This window comes from Pongo abelii, chromosome 13 (genome assembly GCF_028885655.2).
Source record: "Pongo abelii isolate AG06213 chromosome 13, NHGRI_mPonAbe1-v2.0_pri, whole genome shotgun sequence".
Classification (NCBI taxonomy): domain Eukaryota; kingdom Metazoa; phylum Chordata; class Mammalia; order Primates; family Hominidae; genus Pongo; species Pongo abelii.
In genome coordinates, this window is record NC_071998.2 from 100,530,239 (window position 1) to 100,553,516 (window position 23,278).

Consider the following 23,278-nt stretch of genomic DNA (forward strand, 5'->3'; position numbering starts at 1 on the left):
TAGACTCTGACCACAGTCCCTACTCTTACCTACTTACTATACTATATGCTCCAAACTCCTAAGTAATCCATTTTCCTATCTGTGAGAAAGCAACACATGCAAAAGCTTATTATAGCAAACAAAAAAGGAAGCGCTTATGTGGGAAATACCTTGTCATTTTAAGTTCCATGCTTTCTTCTGGTTGATAATATTTTATGTTTTGCAACAAAGAGAGGGTACATCCCAGGTTCCAAACCACAGCATTTCAAGCTGCCCAGCTGGTGTACTTGGAAAGACTTTTACCTGCTATTCATTCAACTCCAACCTGATCTTAGAGGCGGTTCTCAGGGGTCATTCCTAGGACGTTTTCCCAGATGCTCTCCCCCCTCCCTAAGCAGGATGAAGTGCATCCCTGGTGGCCATCTCCACTGCTACTATCATCCACATCTGCCTCCCTACAGGCTGTAGACTCCTTGGGCAGAGCAGTGTGTTTTATCCATCTGTGCACCCCAAGGCTGGTACAGACCTCCATGTGGCACAGGTGCAGGGAACATTCTGGAATAAACATATATTCCAAAAAATATACTTTATTCTTTGAGCCTCATAAAGCCTTGACAGGCCATTAACAATTTTCCATCATTGTATATTTTCGGGTACTTTACCTGAAGATCACTTTTTTTTTTTTAAGAGATGGGATTGCTCTGTTGCTCAGGCTGGTGTGCAGTGGCATGATCACGGCTCACTGCATCCTCTAATTCCTGGGCTCAAGCAATCCTTCCACCTCAGTGTCTCGAGTAGCTGGGATTACAGGTGCAAACCACTGTGCCGGACTTTATTTTTTATGTAATAAGAAAATGTGCTTTTGGTTAGCTGGTCACAGTGAGGACTTATATTAGATGCCCCTCTTGGAAGAATTTAGCAAAATATAAAATGTAGGTGTACCTTTTGATCCAGTAATTTCATATACAATAATTAATTTTTTTTTGAGACAGAGTCTCACTCTATCGCCCAGGCTGGAGTGCAGTGGTGCAATTACGGCTCACTGCAGCCTCGACCTCCAGGGCTCAAATAATCCTCTCACCTCAGCCTCCCCAGTAACTTGAGCTACAGGGGTGTACCACCACACCTGGCTAATTTTTGTATATATTGTAGAGACAGGGTTTCACCATCTTGCCCAGGCTGGTCTCAAACTCCTGGGCTCAAGCAATCGGCCTGCCTCAGCCTCCCAAAGCGCTGAGATTACAGGTGTGAACTACCATGCCTGGCACAAGTATTAATCTTAAAGAAATGTATGCTCTGCAATATATATATTTATTGAGGGTGGAGGGATAAAAGCTTATACTTAAAACTGCTTGCCTGATAAGCCATGATTCTATTAGCATGATAGTAATGTGACTATTTCTACTGAAGCCAGTTTGTACTTTTTAGGTGCCCACAACTTCATTAGCCCCCATTCTATCAGTTCTTTGCAGAAGGGAACCTGACTACTGAAGCCTGGGATAGAATTCTTTATTTGCTTTTTAAATTTTACTCTAAATAGAATTTACTGTTTACAACAGGCAATTCCCTGACAGCTTTCTTCTGGGCAGACATGAAAATACAGTAAGAGCTAACACTTGCCACGTGCCATGCACTATTCTAATAGGTTTACATACAGTCACTCATTTCATCTTCACTACAACCCTTGAAGGAGACACTTATTATCCTCATGGGTCAGGTAATGAAACTGAGGTCTGGAGAAGCTCAAAGTCGGGCAGGTACAAGTGGAAAAGGCAAGACCTAGGTATATGGCTCCAGTCCAGTTCTCAATGACTCAGCCAGGGATGGTCCAACAATAAAGAATTTTTAGTTACACATCACCTTCACATTATTGCTTAATTTGAACCAAGTAGCCATATTGAGAGCTGTCTTAAATCACTCGTCACCTCAATTTAACAGGTGAGAAAACCAAGATTCGGAGAGGCAATCCCACGTAACTGGCCACCGGAGACATCAGATTTTTTTTTTTTTCTTTGAGACAGGGTCTCACTCTGTCACAAAGGCTGGAGTGCAATGGCATGATTATGGCTCACTGCAGCCTCAACCTCTGGGGCTCAACAGATACTCCCCCCTCAGTCTCCCTAGTAGCTGGGACTACAGGCACCGCACCACCACACCCAGCTAATTTTTCTATTTTTTGTAGAGATGGGGCTTCACAGTGTTGCCCATGCTGGTCTCAACCTCCTGGGATCAAGTGATTCTCCTGCCTCAGCATTAGAAAGTACTAGGACTACAGGTGCACGCCACCATGCCCAGCTAATTCTTCAGTTTTTGTAGAGACAGGGTCCTACTATAATACCCAGGCTGGTCTCAAACTCTGGGGTTCAAGGGATCCTCCCATCTCAGCCTCCCAAAATACTGGGATTAGAGGCTTGAGTCACCACACCTGGCCAGGGATGCCAGGATTTAAATTGAATATGCCTATATTCTAGTTAGTGTTCCTGCCTCATAAACCTGAAGCTCAGGCTGTGAACACCAAACTTGCTCTGAGATATGGGGAGGCTCCGTCTCCTCAGCTGATTGGCCTGGCAGAGACAGAGTTCACAAGGTCTAGAGATCATAAGAATACAAGCTGACTGGTGACCATGCCACTTCCCATATGGATGTGAAATGGCCAGGCCTGTCCCAGGTATATTGTAGGGAGAAGGGAAGGTTCAAATCCACCCAGGCCCATTCATCTGTTTTGAGTTTCCCACTAGGGGAGGAGGAGATGCAGGATCAATGGAGAGACTAACTCTGGTACTCGTCTTACTCGTGAATAGGGTCACAGGTGGTCATCTTTGATGTCCCCTGCCCTCCACTTCCTGGTTCCATGCAGGTGGGTGGGTAAGCTGCAGGCCCAGCCACCTTGCTCTTCACCTCCTTCATTTCTGTTCTTTGCTGGTAGGGAAATAGGCAGACCTAGGGCCACCTCAGCAGTCCCTGTCAGCCTTCTTTTGCTATTTTGCCTGTTCTGAGACAGAGCAGGGTGTGTAGTTCAGCCAGTGCCTGCTCTCAGACCTGATCATCTTGCTGCCTTAACTGTCTATCACACAGTAGGTCAACAGGGTTATAGGCCAAGATGGTTTGGGCTTATGGGAAGGTAGAGGAGATTTCTTAGGTCTTGAGCTGCAAATGGCTCTACCTGAGTACTATGCCGATGAACTGTATTGCCACCACAAAGCTAGCTACTATAAAGTGACATTTTGCTGTCATCTGGCTATACGTTCTTTTCATTGTGCCTACCCGGCATGTACCTGCAGGACTTGGAAGGGAATATACCCTCGATAAAGTTTTGCCAACTGAACGAGCGGATTCCTACTCCAGTTTAAACCAGCCTTGAAGAAAATTCCATCTGGACTTTCTATCCAATATGGTAGCCACTAGCTATGTGCGGTTAGTCCAAATTGAGATGTACCGTCAGTGTAAAATCCAGACTGATTTTCAAAGACTCAGTATTAAAAAAACATAAAATATCTTGCTAATAACTTTGTACATTAAGTTAAAATGCTAATATTTTGAATATACTGTATTAAATAAAACACAGAAAACCTCCTGTTTCATTTTACCTTTTTAAATGAGTGTACTAGAAAACTTAAGAGTTACATATATGACTCACATTATATTTCCATTGAACAGCACTGGTATAGATCAATATACAATCCATTAGCTATATTGCAACTCTAAAAAGATATTCCTAAGATCACAGCAGTGTTTTAGAGTAGCACAAACAAGCAGCAGGGGTGACTCCTAGCAAATTTCTTAACGTAGCTGGGTCTAGGTTTCCATGTGTATAAGAGATGACTGATACAAATATTTGTCCCACTGAGATTTGTATTAAGATCAGATCAAATGCCTGAGCAAAGGTTCTGGAAAATGCAATGTGCAACAGCTGTCTACTGTCTGATGGGCTCCCTTGGAGAAAACTTCACACCAAAGCTCATTCACTCCTTTCCCCTTAACCACCTTTCTTAATCCAACATCCCTATGCTACAGGAGAGTGCCAGTCTGAGTAGAAGCACATATCTGGACAGCCAGAGATATGCTGCCCAGCAGGATTCCTGGGGAAGAGGGACTTGGTCAAGCAGGAGGAACCAGTGACTTTCTCCATACACTGATCAGAACAACCTGTCCATCCGTGAAATGCTCCTTTTGTGACTTACATTGTACGGCATAGGACGCTAGAACCACTGCTGAGTTAAGAGGGCAGGTTAACCTGTCAGGAGAAAAACATATTAGCAAAGTCACAAGAACCAACAACAGCCTGAAACATTCACAGGTCACGTGTAGTAACACGTCTTTCTTTGCTTTGATCAACCATTACAAAACACCATGAAATGTAACAAAAGCAACTTTACGATAACACATCAATCTCAAACAGTAAAGGTAAATGTAACACACTAAAATTTTTTAAAAATAAAACCTTTTCATGTTTAAAATAATATCCATCACAAATACCATGAAACTAAAGGTCTAATGATGGCCAGCGTTTTGACTGGTCAAGAAGGGTCAGGCTCATATCTCTAAGAGGGAAAAAAAAGTAAAAAAATTGTACTCTGAGATAAATGGGCAGCCTTCAAATCTTTCTAGTAAAGACCTGAGACTCATCATAGGGCTCTCTAACTAAATTCCTGAGTTCTAATGACCCTTTGGTTCTTGATTACCCTCTTTCTAAAATAGTAACATCCTCTTAGGAGGGGCAAGTAAAAAGGTATTTTTAATTTTAAAACCTGCAATTCCTTAATTAAATTAACTAATTAAGATGACTTAGGATTCCTTTATCTATTTGCCCTCCTGAAGATCTACAGAGTTCAGTGATCTGTCTCTCAGTCTTCGTGCCATTCACTTGTAATCATGGACTTGGGTTGGCCTTGTTCTCCTTTCCTCTTAAACTCACTGCTTTCCCAGGTGCCCTGTTTCTGCCAATGACTCCACCTCTGTCTTAGGCATATTTTGAATCCTCTGATTGTTCCCTTTTCTTTTCTGCATTCAACTGCAGACTTCACGGCCTGCCCAGGAGCTCACCAGCAGACCTGGAGCAGGGGTCACTGCTGGAAAGAACAGGTTAGGAGAGGGCAGGAAGGAGGGCTTGCAGGGTAGGGAGGTCTCTGATAAACGGAGGAATCCTTAACAGCAACACTGGGAGCCACTGGGACTTTAAAAATTCTTCCCAGCAACCCAGTGAGAAGTGGAGAACACAGTTTCTATGGCAGCCCGTGAAGTACCCAAGATGTGAATCACTCCGCCTTTCTGATAACGTGGCCCTCCAGGGGTTCCGCTTCCTGTCCACTGCGCTGTGTGCTAGTTCTGCAGCTGCATATGAAGACGACTTTCCCTATCTGAGGGGCCCCCATTATTCCTCAAGTGATGCTGTGTTCCTGCTGGGACTTGCAAATAATCTCCCCAAGGTTACAGATGCGGTCCTGGGATCTCACCTCTGTTTGTTCATCTGGAGATCTAGAGAGCCCATGGGGAGGATAGGCAGAAACAGGATGAGTATCAGCTATTCGCTCTCCTAACAAGACGGGGTTCGATTAAATCTAAGCCAGTGTCCTTGCTGGAGAAAGAGCAGGTGAATGGGATTTGGGGAACAACTTAGGAAAGAGGCTGAGGAGGTTCCCTCTAGATGGAAGAAGCAATCCTATGAAGAAATCAGAAAGAAAGACATTCCAAAAACTGTTCCAAATACATACTAGGGAACACCAGAAGCCTCTGTTCTGCTCTCAACTTGGCCGCATGTTCCTAAACACATCCCTTTCTTTCACTTTGGGCTTCAGGGTCTCCACCTGCTGAGTGAAGGGCTTGGACGAGATCAACCATCTTGGAAAGAAGGAGATGACACCTTGAGTACCGGCTACCATGGACAGCTCAAACAAATCGGGACAATTTGACACCTAGGAAAAGTGCTCGGTATGTTCCACTGGGCCTGTCAAAAGACCCACGGTTACAAATAGCCTGATCCACATCTGAGAAGCGTTTGCTAGCAGAGACCCTCTCCTCAGAGAGGCGGTGAGGACTTGACAAGGGCCACAGATCTAAGCCAGGATGTGGCCTCAACAGATTTGCCCTGACTCACGTGGAAATATCAAGGGGCATTTTGTTTGGAGAAGAAAAACTGAAGACAACCCATTATTTAGAGAATTAGACTAAAAGTTCCTGAGGAGGCAAGGCCCTGGCCTTATTTGACCAGCATAGTTCGGTGCCTGTCTCATAAAAAGGTGACTGCAAACTATCTGTGGAAAAGACTAAGTGTGCAGAAGAGAAGGAGAGAATGGGTTTCTGCAGCTGCTAAGGACAGCCTGGACCCAGGAGAGGGGTCAGTAATTTCAACCTTGAGTTACCCTAAAATGTAAAAATGCTGCCTCATGAAAGGGTGAGCTCCCCCTCACTGGGGGTGATCAAGCAGAAGCCCGAAGACCTGTAGATTGTGCTGGGGAAGTGACTCATTCCTACCTTGAATGGCAGGATGAGCTAAGTGATGAGAATTCTATAATTCTATGAGTGCTCCACAGTCAACAGCTCTGGAAATCCTTTCCTCAAGGTATCTCTTGCTTCTAACTTTCCACCTCCTCTCCCCACAAACTTCACTGCCATGCCCCCCAGGTCTCTGGCCTGGATGCTACAATAGCTTCCTTGAAGGCTGTCCATTCCCTTCCATCCAGACTGAACTGCCCCTGGCCTCTTCCAGTCTTCCCTTGTGCACAGTGATACTATCTTTGTGGATATGGCTTTTGCCACATCCTTCCTGCTTAAAAACCTTCAACAGTTCTCTTCTGCCTGCTGGATGTAAGATGCCCGCCTACGTAGGACACGAACAGCCCTCTCTATTCTCCTGTAAGCTCTCAGCATGTGGTTTCCAAGTGGGACTGTCGGGGGTGGGGTGTCTTCTCACTGCCCAGGGAAATCCACCTCCTCACTTCTCTACCCAACCCAATTCTGGCTCATCCCAGCAATCTACAAAGACTTTTCTAGCTCACACCAGCAGGAGCTCCTCAAATCTTATGACAACTGTTGTCTCTACTGCCCATATTGGTTCTATTTGTTTCCTAATTGCTTCATGGGATACGGTCTCATTTCCCCAGTGAGACTCCAACTCCCTCATGATACAGCACGCTGGTATCCTCTGAAGACCCTCCTCTCCCGGGCTAAACTCACAGGGGTTGGGGGTGCGGTGAAGAGACTGGGAATAAGCTGTGCTCTTCCCACCAGTTTACCTGCTGCAGTTTCTTCCCTAAGTCAAGAAAAGGAGGTAGCTCAGGGACCACTGGCTTGGAATTTCCTTTCCCTTCTAGCTACTGAGATGGTCTTGGTAACACAAGAAGCACTGAATCACAGCCAAATGAGCAAAAAGCCTCCCAGAGAGAAAATGAGTCATCCGTGGGTACTAAGGGGCTTAGAAGTAGACCCAAATTAGGCCTGATCTGCCTTCCTGAATGAAGCCCATTGTACATTCTGGGTCCCCTCCTCCCTTTAAAATTTGTCAGGTCTTTACCAGAAAGATAGCTGCATCCTTTGTAATAAAACTGAAATAACATGAAACATAGTTATCAATCCTTAGCCTCTGTCAGCCAAGACTGAGGTATAATAAAAACAGATGTCCAAAGCCTAATGCTGTACAGGATGCTTTCCACATCCACTCTGTTTAGATTTGATATTGTTACCAGAAATAAACACTCATTGGATTAAAACCAGGAATTTTGCTAGTCTAACAGGAAAAGAAAAATGTAAAATTCTCATTACCTTCCTTCACAAATATCCATCTTCAGTTGTAAGAAATACAAGTGCCTATGAAACAATTGTTTTCATTAATTCATACTCAAACTGAAATAAGCAAAAAAAAAAAAAAAAAAAAAAAAAGAAAGTTTGATGAGTCAAAGACAAGAGCTGTACATGTGAAAGATATATAAAAATAACGGTTTTGGTCCAAGGTATCAGGTGCTACCTTACGCTCTGCAAAGCTGCCCTGTCATTACTGATGGCTCATGTTGATGCCCTACGTCTTGACTGGTGGGGGCAATTTTCTGCCAGCGCGGGCTGTCCTATGAAGAGCTGAGCAGGGATGAATGGGGTGGAAACAGCCCACCAAAGATGGGCTGGTACTGTGGGTTCCACTGTCAGTGAGCGCCCCTGCCTTTGAGGACCAGAACCCACAGGGGCTCTGCACAAGCGGCGCCCACACACTGGCAGGGCCACTGTTCTGAACACTGTGCCAGGATCCATCCACTCAAGCTCCATCTGTATGAAGCTGCTAAAAGGAGGGGAGTCTGTGAAGACACCTTCTTGGCTGGGGTGCAAACCCCCAGGTGAGCATTCTATGTCCCAGGAACTGTGGGTGCATGAGCAAAAGCATAAACATCAGTAAACTAGAAGTTTCCAGGACCTCCAAGCTGAATTCTGCACTCATCTCTGGGCAACCAGCAAATGTAACTTCCAAACTCCAGACCTGTTTTGTGGGCAAGTCATGGCAGGCCCCTTGGCCTGTGACTTTGCTCCTCTGCCTAGGGAGCGGGGAAAAGGAGGCCGTCAGCAGCATTGCGCAGGTCAGGAAGCGCCCTGGGGAGACTTCTATTTAGGGATGCGGCATACATGTGACACTTGGCCACTAGCTCCCATGCTTTTTTAAACCCAGATTCAAATGGGATAGACATTCCAGTGTCTGGCCAAGATGACAAAAGGGAAACCTCTTGAAATCTAATATAGACAGGGCAGAAGTGCACAGGGGCAGGAGAGAAATAATTTTGACAATTTAAACAAATCAGTTTCATTATTCCTTCAAATTTATAAAGGTCAAGGAACCGGCTTTTTGAGATGGGAATGCTTCAAACAGTATTACAACCTCCTATTTGCACAGTTCCGGGCTGTGTACGTGGTACTACTTTGTAACTTTCCCTCTTATCTGAGCCTCATAACTCTGTAAGGTAGGTACCACTAACTCCATTTTTACAGATGACAAAATTGGAGCTCAGATAGGATATGTGAGGTCAATTTTGTCTTATTTTAACCTGGATGATAATGTTATTAAAAAAACTCACTATGCTACAAATTTCTTATATGTTTAATGGCTAAAAAGCTTAGGATCCATGTCGTAACTCTAATATTATTACTGTGATTATAATTAACTACCCACAATGTATTGAACACCTGGCCTTGAGAGACAGTATAACATACATTTGCTGATTCACACCTATTTGGTATTGGAATCTCCATCTTTTCCACCTAGGAGAACATCATCAGTTCTTTCTAGTTTGTTTCTATGTTATCCAAGCTGACATTCAACCAGAATTAAGTGTTCTCTCCTCCTACAATGCTACTGAGAGAAAAAAGAGAAAGGAGAGTTATAGATAATCCAATGGTGAACCTGGGCTTTCATTGACAAGCTCAGCTAATCAGTATGTCTTCCTAGGGATATAAATGAGAAGATAAATGTGGAGATCACCACTCACCAAATGCTGCCTTGTCATATATTGAGCAAAGTTTCTGAGTCAACCCCATGGCATCATACACAAAGAAACTAGAATAGTGGAACCCAACCCAAGCTTGGGAGACTTCCTAGGAATCTTGAAGGAGCCTAGTTTTGAGATTGCCAGTATATAAAATTCTGCAAAGAATGATCTAAATTTATCAGAAACAGCAGTTGTGGAGGCTCACAATGAAGAAGATATTTATTTAACAATTAGAATACAAGATAGTTCTTTAGAAGAGATGCTTGGGATGCCTAACTTCAGAAATGTAATGACCTCTCTTGTGGGTACCCCACCTGTGACCTCAATTTCAGAAAAGTGTAATGACCTCTCTGCCTAGATCCTTAACAAACCAACAAAAACTAACAGATACCACCTCTATACATCTTCTTTGACTCTTGAGAGCTAAAATTTCCTTCAGAGGGAATTTCCTTAAACAGGAACTACAAAGCTGGGGTAAGATAACTATGTTCCAGGAATATAGGTAAAATCTTTTAAGTTTTTTTATTTTTCATTTTTTAAATTTTTTTAAAGCATGTGAATTAATGGTAGAAGCCTGGTCCAAGATAAAATGATCTGGCAGCTGGGCGTGGTGGTATGTGCCTATAATCCCAGCTACTCAGGAGGCTGAGGAAGGATCCTTTGAGTCCAGGAGTTTGAGGCCAGTCTGGGCAACATAGCAAGATCCTGTTTCAAAATATATATATATATATATATATATCTGGCAGTCCTGGTGGCCCACCAACTCTATAAGAGTTATGGGGGTGGCTCCCACCCTGGTGCCCAAATCCCAGAAGGTCATAGTTACATTCTACTCCACAATGGGATACCACCCTTCTTAAGATGGAAGGTGGGGGTGGGGTGTCAGTTGTCAACCAGTGAATTTTAGAAGAGACACACACACACTGTTTATTACTCATTCTGCGCTAAAATCTGCCTCCCTGTAGCCTCCACCCACTGGCCATAATTCTATGACCGTGCACATCTAGTTCCCCTTTTCCCATGCTACTCTTCGGACACCTGAAGGCAGCCTTCATTCGTACCCAAGGCTTCTCTCCATCATGAATGCCCTACATTTCCACAGATGTCCCTCAAATGACAGGAAGGCTCAGCAGGAAGATTTTGTCAGCTCCCAGAGAAGTGGGCTTCTCTTCCACAGCGTATGGAAGTGGATGGCCAATGGCCAGGATGGGCCCTGGAGACAAACTCCTGGGTTGCACTGGCCGTAGGAATCCTCTCCCTCAAGTTTGGCCACTGGAGGGCTCTAATGTGCCCAGTAGATGCCACAAACCTGGGGCTCTAGTGTTATGGGGAGGCAGGAGGCAGGTGACAATCACTAGTTTAGGCAGTGCCATCCAGACTTGGGGTTGGAACCTCTCAGTTGGTCGTACAATCAATTTAATGGGTCACAGTTGGCATGTTTTTTAAAAAAAGGAAGTAAGGCTGGACACAGAGGCTCATGCCTGTAATCCCAGCACTTTGGGAGGCCGAGGCGGGTGGATCATGAGGTCAAGAGATTGAGACCATCCTGGCCAACATGGTGAAACCCCATCTCTCCTAAAAATACAAAAATTAGTTGAGCTTGATGGCACGCGCCTGTAGTCCTAGCTACTTGGGAGGCTGAGGCAGGAGAATTGCTTGAACCCGGGAGGCAGAGGTTACAGTGAGCTGAGAGCACGCCACTGCACTCCAGCCTGGGTGACAGAGCGAGCTCTGTCTCAAAAAAAAAAAAAAAAAAGGAAATAAAACAGAATAGACAACTTCAGAGTACTTGGTACTTACTATAGTTTTATAAAACGTTTGCTTCAGTAATTTATATATGTGTACTGTATTCTGAAACAAAATATATTTTTACTTAGGAGTTGTGATTTTTAAAAAACCCACTGGTTAGAACCACACACACGTACACATGTACATACATATATAATCACACACATTATATATAATATATATAAAAGACACATATACATGTAAACACACACATATTATGTTGTTTTGAAGACATCCCTTCAACAGAGCCTTTTTTTTTTTTCTGCGACAGGGTCTCAGTCGATCACTTAGGCTGGAGTACATGGCTTGATCATGGCTCACTGCAGCCTTGAACTTCTGGGCTCAAGTGATCCTCCTAGTTAGCCTCCTGAGATGCTGACACATGCACCACCACACCTGACTACTTTTTTATTTTTATTTTTGTAGAGGCAGGGTCTTGCTATGTGGCCCAGGCTGGTTTCAAACTCCTGGCCTCAAGTGACCCTCCCACCTTGGGTTCCTGAAGTGCTGGGAAGCTCACAAGTATGAGCCACCATGCCTGGCCCAGACTGTGTTATTTAGTACTGGCCTGAGGAAACCTTGGTAGGGTCATTTCAAACACATTCTTATAGATTTCATCACCAGCTCTGTGTCCATCAGCTTACGAAGTAACCTGCTGGGCTGAGTGTTTCTATCCTATCCCCAGTTTACCAGCATAAAGAGCTGGTATGGGGAAAACTCAGAGGACAGGGCATGCTTCTGTGTGGTCACCTGATGTGTCATACCAGACACCTTGGACATTGGCTTAAAATGTAATAAAAAATACAGTCAAATTCCCAATGTCTGCTATAGTAGAGGGAGGAGGTGCATAAAGAAGGCAAAATACAGTAACTGATTAATATTTGGCCTTTCAACATATTACAAGTTAAAATGTGATGTAATTACTACTAAAAAAAAATAAACAAGACAACACTCTGTATCTGAGTTAATGCTGCCTCCTTGATTATGTCTTTTGGCCATGATGAATGTAGAACAGGATTCAATACTAAGCATCTATCGCTTTTTTTCTGGTGAAATAGCTTCCCTCCCTAAGAAAAATAAATGGATCAATAATAAAAGGGCTTAACGCTGCCACAGGGGAGGGAAAGTTTGTTTGTGCAGTCTGTGTTAAAACAGCAACAACTTTCTTGTGCTACACTCTCCTCCTCCATTCCAAATACTCTGTCCCTCACACCTAGAAAAACCCAAGTACCAGCCCAGGGTTGGGAGAGACTCCAAGCCCTGAGGGGTAAACAACTCCTATCACAGCCGTCTTTCCTTTATCTGGTTCACATATTTCCTGTACTTGCTGATTCACTGAGAAGACAAGCTGAATCCAGCCTGCTCTCCTTTCTAACTCTTGCAAACTGGGGATCTGACAGAAAATTCTTATAACAAAGCTGGCCTGGTGACTCATGCCTATAATCCCAGCACTTTGGGAGGCTGAGGGAGGCAGATCACTTGAGGTCAGGAGTTGGAGACCAGCCTGGCCAACACGGTGAAACCCCATCTCCGTTAAAAAAAAAAAAAAAAAAAAAAAAATCAGCCAGGCATGGTGGTACCTGCCTGTAATCCTAGCTACTCGGGAGGCTGAGGTGGGAGGATCGCTTGAACCTGGGAGGCGGAGGTTGCAGTGAGCCAAGCTCGCACCTCTGCGCTCCAGCCAGGGTGCAGAGAGAGACTCTGTCTCAAAACAAAAACGAAGAAAGAAAATTCTTATAACAAGAGATGTCTTGTTATCTTCAAGTTCAAGGGCCTTGATTTTAGCCCTTCAGAGACATCATGCTATTTGACCTGTGGATGACTGTTTTACAAACTTGTCTTCTACATCCTGCCTACATTGGTAGAAAATGACTTTTTTGTCCTTTGAGCACAGTGTGTTCAGCAGGCAGGAGAGGCCAGGGAGGTGGAAGGAGGTGGGAGAGGTAGGAGGTGGCAGATGGGAGTATGCTGGGAATGGCACCAAATCAGGAGATAAGAGAAGCAGGCCCAAGACTGAAAACTCATTAGCTGATTAAAATGTCAGTATGTGCACCCCAGATTTTTACTTGGATCATCATTGTTGGTGCAGTTACACCCAAATGAAGTTATCTGGCCATAGTAATAAAATGAAGAGTACATTTTTAGTGGTTACTCATTTTTATACACTAAACAGAAAACTTTAAAAAAATGTTGTTACCTGGTTTGTTCTTGCTGCAGTGTGTTGGGATCAGGTATAAAAAATCTTACTCGAAAATGCAGGGTACAGGGGAAACCTCCTACAACATTTTTCAAAAACAAATTAAATTTTCCCTTTGACAAAGTCAATGTATGTAAGTTGCTTCTCTTCCATAAGTGATGCATTTTTTCACTCAACCACAGCTTTTTCCATTATAAAAGGGCTAATTTCAAACATGGAGTACATAAGTTAGTTGACTGTTATCTCCATGTCTTCAAAAAGTAAAATATTTACGCAACATCAGCACAGACTAAGTTATCATCTACTTCCTATCACACGTTTATCTTAGGGCTGTGTTTAAACATTGCACTCCGTTATCTGTATTAGGAATATTAAAAATCCTTAAATCGGCATTATTATGTAAAATTTAAAAAGAAATAATAGCCTGCGTTTGTGTAGCCATTTATACGTTTCAAGCATTTTCATGTACATTCCTGCATTTCAACACCACCATGACTATGAGTGGGCTAGGCTGCTACTGGTAGCCCCATTTTACAGATAAGCCAATTAGAGGTGACTTGCCTTAGGTCACACAGCTGGTGACAAAACCAGAATTAGAGTACTGAGATCTTTGATTCTGCTATACCACATTTCAAAATCATTTTTAAACTAGAAAATATCTCATGCTTTTAATGCAAAGTATATTAAGTTAGTATACTAGTAAATCACACAATGAACATATTCAAATATGGCTTTACGCATCAACATCTAGAGTCAATTTGCTTGTGTGGATAAAATTAGTCCATTTCTTCTCATAGAGACGGGAACAGGAGAAGATCAGATTGTGCTGCTAAGATCCCGAGATCTTCTTCATGTCAATTTCACCATCATCGCTCAGTAAATATCCACCAGCCCTATCTAGGCACTGAGCACTTTCTTGCTCTCTGCAACTCAAGTCCTTCTCACTAGCCTGCTAGATCTCCACCTCTACCTTAGTTCATCCTGACCTCTACCCTCCCTGCTCTTTAGTGCTTTCTTTCTTCATCTGTAGCATGTGTTCAAAGAATCCCTAGTGGGGGTGTGCCCCTGAGTACACCTGTCCACATGTCTAGGTACCAGCGGATGGCGCTATGACAATCTGCACATTGGGGAGAACAATGTCCCCCTGCTGCCTTGGGATGCTTGTTCACCTCCCCTCCCCCTCTTCTAAAACTTTTCATCTCTGCGCTGCAGGCATAGCCTCTTTGTCTTTCTGGCTGTCCTCTATTGTGTGCTTACTACTACCATAGAATGTCGAACCCTCTGGGCTGTGTGCACACTTGGCTGTGGGCTCCTTGAGGGGAGACTCCAAATTTGATCTGGACTAGATTCCCAGGGCTTAGCCCAGCACCTTGCCACAGTCTGAGCTCAGGATAGGTTCACTGAAAGCAGGAGTTAATGAGAGAATGAATGACAACACCTATTCATGCCTTGTGTGGACTCATTCCTGGGGACTTGGATGAGGCAGGTATTTGTCTGCAAGTGGCCCTGAGGCTCCCACGGCTACTTCTGAATGCAGAGGACGCAGCTCATGGGAGGGAAGAACTTGGAGAATCTGGCTCCCTGTGGGGGCAGCAGTGAGATGGGAGCGAAGGCCACTGTGTCTACTCCTTCCTGCCTGGGTGCTGAGGCAGGTGTGTGTGTGTGTGTTTGGGGGCATCCTGTGTATGCACACCTGCATGCGCAAATCCACTTGCCCTTCTCCACTCCGCCATGCACTGGACACTTTTTTTGTGTGTTGGGCACCTTGGGCATGCAGAGAGAAATATAACAAGGGTCCTAACCTCAAGGAACTTGCAGTTCTGAGAGGGAACTAAAGGCAATTAACACAGATGAGGACAAGAGCGTTCAGAACCCCAACACGGGCGATGGTAAATCTAAGAGAATGTCGAGCCACCCACAGTTTCTAGGAGAGGAAATGAGATCTGAGCAGCCTTGAAGAAAGGCAGGATTTCGAGAGAGGGAAGTGGGAGGGAAAAGCATTCCCAGCAGATGGAACAGACTGAGGGGAGGCACTGGGAGGCCCTGCAGATCAGCCAGGTTTGTCTGGGGCATGAGTGGCATAAAGGGGAACAACACTGGCAATGTTGGAACATCAGGCTGAGAGCAGATCAGGGCAGAGGGTGGACTATGGTGTGGCCTGACTGCCCACCCAACTGGGAGTTAACTGCAGCACTGGGATCCACTCCTGAGAGATAAGCGGTAGTTTGGGAGACTTAATCTTTTCTATTGGTGACATTACCTACTTATGGCTCGGTTTTCCGTGAATGCAACTATGCTGTTGGAAAGTATGAGGTGTTTGTGTTTGTCTATCTGTCTGTCTCTCTTTTCCACCCTGGCTCTCACATCGGGCTAAGAAAGGCCATCCTCCTTCCTTTTCCTTCCTTGTATACAGAAATGTGGGTTCCCTTGCTCTGAGCTGCCTGCTCTCACTTTTCCCCTTCTTTCCCACAGCTGGGGCGGATCCTAGAGGGCTGATCTGGAAGCATCTCTGCTGACTCAGAAGTCAGACAGGGAGAAGTCGGCTCACTCATGACTCCTGGACACCCAGAACTCCAGGTACCAGATGTCACAGGCACTGATGATTGGAGGGGAGAAACAGGCTGTGATACACTAACACCTAATGTTCGACTGAAATGAAAAGATCACACCAACCTTTTAACTGCTTCCTGATGGGTTTGCTTGCTTCCAGCCATCTCTGTTGGACAAGAAAACATAAAATATAAAAGCAAACCGTGAAGGAGTTCAGCACATTTTTTAAAAATGGCACTTACAGGAGAGTCCACGGAGTCGTCATCATGCTGTAAACCAAAATATTCCTTTTCAGTCACACCCAGGTGGTTGTACGCCATATCCAGAAGAACCTGGCCAATGTCTTGTTTCTAGAACAAAAGAAATTATCAAGTAGGAAAAGTCTTAAATTAATTGGTGGTAAAAACATCTTTACTGTAGGCAAAAAAGAGTTAAAATATTCAGAAATGCTATGCACACACACTTCCCACCACAAGAAAAGCTTTAATAAATTTTAAGAAGCCACACAGCACATATGGGAAGTAGGGCTAAGAAAAACAACATCGACACAATTTAAGACAATACGAGTTTAATTTAATTGTCTAAGATTTCTTCCTTCCCCCTTAGCTGCAATTCCCAAGTGATAATGTCTAAATCGGAAAACTCAGCTCTCATAATCACAGTTAACTCCCTGTGGCCTCCGGTGGATTACCCACAATGAAATGCTAACCCCAGGGCGGTTTCTGTTGGCTCCTCAGGACACACCTGTGGCTCCTACTCCTGGAGAAGCCACCGAAGCGTATGTCGAGGAAAGGAAAGCTCTCACCTAACAGCCTAAAGGAAGACAGCTAAAAATACTCAAATGCCATTCAAAATACCCTCAGAGTGATGTGTCCTGGGCCACCCTGTGGGATTATCTGCCTCCCTGCTTCCCCTTCCCATCATCTGAAGTGGGAAGCTGAGGGGCACGTTCAACCACACGCCTATTCAGAGCAGGACTCCATTGCCTTCCCCGCTCCATGTTTATGGGGCAGGCATGGTGTGGGAATGGGGACACGGCCATAAGAAGCTCCCTTTTCCTGCCCCAGCCGTGGAGGCAGTGGCTGTAACAGAGTGTCAAAGGCCGTCAAGGGCTGTGAAACAGTCGAGGCACAGTGGACACCCAAGGGGACCACACAAATGGTCATCTCGACTGGGGCCGTAGAGGAAGCAACCCCCCAATCTGGGTTTGGGAGGAGGACAGCGCCAAGCATCACCCCTCCCCTCCAGGCGCACGAGCTAAAAACAGGCCTTTGGATCAGATGGCCCGGCACAAAGGCCCAGGGATGGCAAACAGCATGGAGTGTTTGGAAAACTGCAAATTCTACTTTAACAGGCAGACTTTGCAGGAATCCTTTGAACCAAACCATTTAACTAAAGGACAATATGAGTCAGAAATAGACCATGTATAGAACAGCAAAGGTAGCTCCTTTTTTTGAGTGCCTGAGAGCAAATAATGTACTTGAAAATAGGTCACAGTGACCAGCATTGGGAGAATTAGATAACTGTCAGTCCCCTCCTGCAGAGACTTCTTTGGGGCAGCCTCAGATTATTCGGTCTGAAGTGGGGGAACATGAGACACGCCCATTTCCTGAACATGCCCCCTTTGCTGCCCAAGAGCGCTTGTACCTCCTGCTCCTTCTACCCAGGGCACCATCCATCAGAAGAGAATCACAATAGGTGGGGAAAGAATGACCCAGTCCACACACTGCACATTACCAGATGTCAAAAAGCTAGCCGCTCCCCTTGTTGGAATTATTTATATATGATTTTATATTACATTTAACATATATTATTAACCACAATTTACTGAACATCTACAAGGAGCCAGACATTATGCCCATGTGCTTTTTATATATGATCCCTAATCTTTGCAGCAACTTTGCAAAGTGTAGTAGTCATCACCATCTCCTTTGCCAACGAGCAGAGGCACTGAGAGGCTCTGTGCCTTGCACCATCAGCTGAAGGACAGTCTGACTGCCTGACTCAGGTTTGTTTGTTCCTACTACATCTCCTCTTCTGAAGTGCATAATTCACATATACAGGTATCTCTTCTGCATAATTCACCCAGTTCTCAAGAGGAATTGAAATGTAATAAAAAAAACACATTTATAATAAGAAAAGGCCTCCTGGCCTGGACCCTGCCTGCAAGAGGTCATCTTCGCTGCACCAGGTCACCACCAGGGCTCGCTCCCTGGGCTGAGAGAAGAATGACTGATATCCAAGTCAGCTTCCCTGACACCTGCTCCTGGTCACAAGGTGGGCTGGGCTAAAGAGTCTGAATGAGACTGTGCAAACAATTCCTACACATAGAAAGACACAAAGTGAGGGATATTCCAAGTTGCAACCAGGCCCTCCAACTTCTCAAGTTCCATGGGACTCAGCTTTGAACCAGGCTGCTGGAAGCTTGGGGTGGCAGCCATGTGATAAGAACAATGGTGTTCCTAACTAAGAATTTCTGGGTGCTCACTGTTTGCCAGGCTCTAAGACTTTCATTTTTATTTTTTTAGAGACAGGGTCTTGCTCCATTGCCCCTGCTGGAGTGCAGTGGTACAATTAGCTCACTGTAACCTCAAACTCCTGGGCTCAAGGGATCCTCCTGCTTTGGCCTCTCAAAGTGCTGAGAATACAGGCATTAACCACTGCACCCAGACTGTTCTAAGGCTTGATGTGATGCTCACTCCTCTTTTCACAGAACTGATCACTCCTCTTCCTGCTGGGATTCTCAGACATTTGCTCTTGGCCTCCTCCCGCCTCCCTGGCTGGTCCTTCTCAGACTCCTTTAGTGCCTGCTCCTCACCTCTCCTACCCTTAAGCACCATTCGCAGCTTCCATCTACTTGCTTCTCAGGGGATCTCCTCCAGTTTCAAGCTTGAAATCCCATCTCTATCCTGGTGACATCCACATCTGCATCCCCAGCCTGGACCCATCCCCTAACCTCCTGACTCTTCTATCTCGTACCATTCCTACACTGCTACATAGATGAATAACAGGCGTCTCCCCCACAACATGCCCACAGCAGAACTGATTACTTCTACCCTCAGACCTGTTCTTCCCACAGTCTTCCCCATCTCAATAAACTGCAACTCTATTTTGCTGCATTGCTCAGGCCAAAAATCTGGGATTCACCTTGAGGCCTCCTGTTCTTTCGCATTCCAAATCCCATCTATCAGCAAACCCTATTGACTCCACCTTCAAAGTACTTCTGGGCTCGGTTTCCTCTTAGCCAGCCCCACACAGCCACTATGTCCAATGGTCATCATCTCTGCCCTGGACTGCCACACCAGTCTTTCAGCCCCATCCCTCCTATTGTCAACTGTGGACAGAGCCCCAGTGCTTTCCACCTGGTGTAGGAAAAAAAAGCCTGTGCCCTCAGAATGATCTACAAGGCTCCATGTGATCCCCCACCCCTTACCCCTGTTATCTCTCTGCCTTCATCTTCTGCTACCCTCCCCCCTTGCTCATTCCACTCCAGACTCCACTGTGTTCTGCAACCAAAGGAAGTGGGCTCCAGCCTCAGGGCCTTTGCACCGCTGTTCCTTCTCCCTGGGATGTGCTCCCTTCCAGACGACCACATGGTTCTTTCATCTCATCAGTGGGGACGTCTCTGGTTACGTCTATACAATGGTAACCTCACCTTGCCCTGGCACTCTCTCCCTCTTGTTCTACTTTATTTTTCTGCAAAGCCCGACTCAGCATGTATTTTTTTATGGCCCATCTTCCCCACTGGGATGTTAGCTACAAAAAGGCAGGGGTTTTGTTCTGTTTTGTGCACTGTTGCCATTTTTTGTACCCAGAACAAAGCTTGGCCCATAGTAAGTGCTCAGTAAACATATGCTGAATGAATACATGAGTTATACACTAACAAACAGTCATGTTTTCATCAGGAAGAGGATAAATGGTTAAAGAACAGCTCCAAGACAGACAAACACACATTTTAACAAACAAGCCAGACACATACTAAACTATTAGTGTACAGCATCTGGAAGAGACATTTGTGACCTTCATGGAGCTTGTGTAATCACAAAATTCTATGAAAGATTATGTTAAAAGGAAATCAGATACAAGACAAGGTTTTGTAGAACCAAAGTAGTTGCTTTTTAAGGGAAATATTTACAACTTTTAACAGACCCCTAATTCAGTGGTTCTCTAACTGCACAGCACATCGAGACAACTCGGGGAGCAATTACAATACAGATTCTCAGGCCCACCCCACAGAGAGCAAGTTTCAAAATACCCAGGCACGACAAGGGATTGACATCTTTAACACACATCGTAGGAGCTTCTGACACACTTTAAGAAATGTTAACCAAAGCTGAGCAATCCAAAGTGGGGACTATGAACTACTAAAGACTGCTTCCATTTCAATTAAGATAAAATACAAAATTTAAGCCAGGCATGGTAGCTCATGCTTTACAATCCCAGCACTTCAGGAGGCTGAAGTGGGAGGGTTGCCTGAGCTCAGGAATTTCAGACCAGCCTGGACAAGTTAGTGAGACCTTGTTTCTACAAAAAATAAAAAATCAGATGGGTGTAGTAGTGTGTGCCTGTAGTCCCAGCTGCTTGGGAGGCTGAAGTGGGAGGATTGCTTAAGCCCAGGAGGTTGAGGCTGCAGTGAGCTGGGATTACACCACTGCACTCCAGCCTGGGTGACAGACAAAGATCTTGTTTCAGGGAAAAAAAAAAAAAATTAGTTCTTCAGGTATATTTCAAATGTTCAATTGCCACATGTGGCTGGGAAGCTCCCCTGTGGGTTAATGCACACACAGAATACTTCCAGAATCACAGAATATTCTTTTGGACAGTCCTGAGAGGATGTTTTCCTCCAAAGTGGCTTCTGAAGAAACAAGTCGCAGGTATATGTTGTAGACCCCCTAATTAGACTTTGGAGACACCTAACTAGACAACTGAATTTCCTTGCTGGAGTTTTTACTTGTTACAACAATGTTTCCCACCTACAAAAAAATGATGCCCTGACACTGGGGAATAGCTGGAGGCCTGGGTGCTTGTGGAAGTGGGTGGAAGAGTGGGGCAGAAGGCTGGGAAATATCCATCTCTACTGCCCATTTCCACTCTCTGCCAGGCAAAGGGCCCAAACTTCCATGACTTTGGTCGTCCACCTGAGTCTTCTGCACTGACAGGGAGACGTCTGCAGCCAAGGCACTGGGCCACCGCCCCATCCCTGCTGAAAAGGAGATACAGCACCCACCGTGCTTAAACTCCATGCAAACTGCCTTCTCCTCCTGCCTGCATTAAGGTCCATGTCACCTGGGATCGGCAGTGGGCAAACTTGTATGGGGTGTGCGGAAGACCCAAGGATCAGTTTTTGTCACCCCTTGCATTCTTGTGGCCTTTTATTGTTCCCTCAATTGTTCTCTCACCCTGTCTTCTCTTCTGATGCTTTTCCTTGCACACTGAACTTTACAGGTTGGGGCAGATCCCAGCAGCCAGTTCAGGGTTGGGACTGATCCCGTTAGGACTGGCCAGAGGATGGAAGAGACGGGCAAAGGTCACGGGCCCAGTGGTGACTGGGGTGGGTGGGCACCATAGGCAGCCATGGTCCCAGTATCTTCCTGCAGGTGGCCTGGGAGACTGGAGACCTCGTTTCTAGTGCTCGCTCTGCCACGGGCTTTAAGTGGGATGAGCCAGGACCTCTCCAAGCCCTGCCATCTGTGAGGCTGATTGTTTCACAACCCACTCACTCACACATTTAATGAGCACATGCTGTGTGCCCAGCCTTGTGCCATGCACAAGGGAAACAACACCCTTTCTATTCTTTCCTGTTTTCAAGGAGCTCACTTTCATGGGCAACATATACCCTAATCACTACTTGAAAAAATGCAACCTGACGTGGGCTCTAATGAAGCATATATAGGGCGCCATGATGCCTCCAGATGTTGGTGCTTCCGTGGAGTCCTCATCCACTTCCTGAACCAGTCTCCTTCAGAAAGTGGATGAGGACTTCCCAGAAGCACCAACATCTGAGCATCAAACAGTTCATGTCACACAGAAGGGTAGGGGGAAGACCCTCAGGGCAGAGGTGAAATGGGGGCAACATTTTTAAGTATTTCCAGTGCAATCTCAACATACAAGATCTGAGATCTCAAGCTTTCATTAAAAATTTTTTTTTTCTTCATTTTGTAAGCCAAGAGATGAAAACTATTTGTTAGGAGCATTAATTCAGGAAAAGTAAAAAAAAAAAGTAGAGAACTTACAGTAACTTTAAAGGTCTGTACCACGCCATCTAAAAAGTGGATGCTGCAGATGACTTCTGATCGAGTTTTCTCTTTGGGTAACTCTGAGGTGCGTATATTATTAATTCTTCCACCCAACGCACGTAACCGGGAGGTCATAACTATCGCTGAATAACCTGTAACATAAGATATACCTGTTAGTGCTTTGATATGCGAATCATCAGTTACTTGTGAGTGCAGATACCTGTCAGATCCCATCCTCTCGATACTGTCTGAGGGACTCACAGATAATGAGAACTACATAGCAGATCATGTTTCCAATTGAGTTTTGACGTCTAAGATGCTCTAAGCAAAATGTATTGCTAAATTGTACGTTCACAGAATTACGTGGCTTATTTGCATGTCTTATTACCTCCCTGGTCTGAGTCTTCTAATTTATATTTCCCAGGCTTTTAAATTTTTATTTATGTTTCACAATTTTATGTATTTGTGTTCTACCTCTAAGGTTTTACAGAACTAAACATGGTATAAATATGATTTCAAACGCGAAAAGACTCATTGATAAACTGATATTAAAATTAAGGACCTCTATTCATTGAGAGACACCATTTAGGGCAGCAAAAAGGCAACTAATAGAGTGGGAGGAGATACTCGCAATATATACATTTGCGAAGAATATATGAAGTGCTCCCGCTAACCTAGTGAGAGGAAGTAACAGAAAACCCCTTAGAAAATACGAAGAAAACAAGAACAGGTACTCAACCACATTAGCTGTCAAAGAAATGCAAATTAAACCCACAAAGCAATAGTATCACACACCCAGCAGAGAACCCCTAAGATTCAAGACTGGCAAAACCACAGAGGGTGTGGAGCAACCAGAACTCTCACACGCTGCTGGTGAAAGCATAACTCAGTGCAACCACTGTACGATGGAAAACTGCTGAATAGTATCTACTAAAGCTCAACATATGCATTTATTATGATAGAACAATTTCAGCCATGGGCACATTCCCAGCAGAAAAATGTATATTCACTCACTAAAAGACATGTACCAGCATCTTGTGGGAGCTAAACTTTGAGAACATATGGAC

The 23,278-nt window shown here is 44.8% G+C and overlaps 1 protein-coding gene across 4 annotated transcripts in view; it reads right to left on the reverse strand.

The window, feature by feature from the left end:
• PTPN3 (protein tyrosine phosphatase non-receptor type 3) overlaps positions 1-23,278 on the reverse strand; it is a 120,073-nt gene that overhangs the window by 63,079 nt on the left and 33,716 nt on the right. For 2 of the 4 annotated variants that reach the window (XM_054519359.2, NM_001373942.1), the window contains 6 exon segments: positions 22,209-22,363; positions 16,218-16,325; positions 16,099-16,141; positions 13,426-13,504; positions 7,738-7,782; positions 4,161-4,213 (listed from right to left, as the gene is read on the reverse strand). In XM_054519359.2, the coding sequence (XP_054375334.2) occupies positions 4,161-4,213; positions 7,738-7,782; positions 13,426-13,504; positions 16,099-16,141; positions 16,218-16,325; positions 22,209-22,346 (466 nt within the window). In that variant the 5' untranslated portion in view covers positions 22,347-22,363. 4 annotated transcript variants of the gene reach the window in all.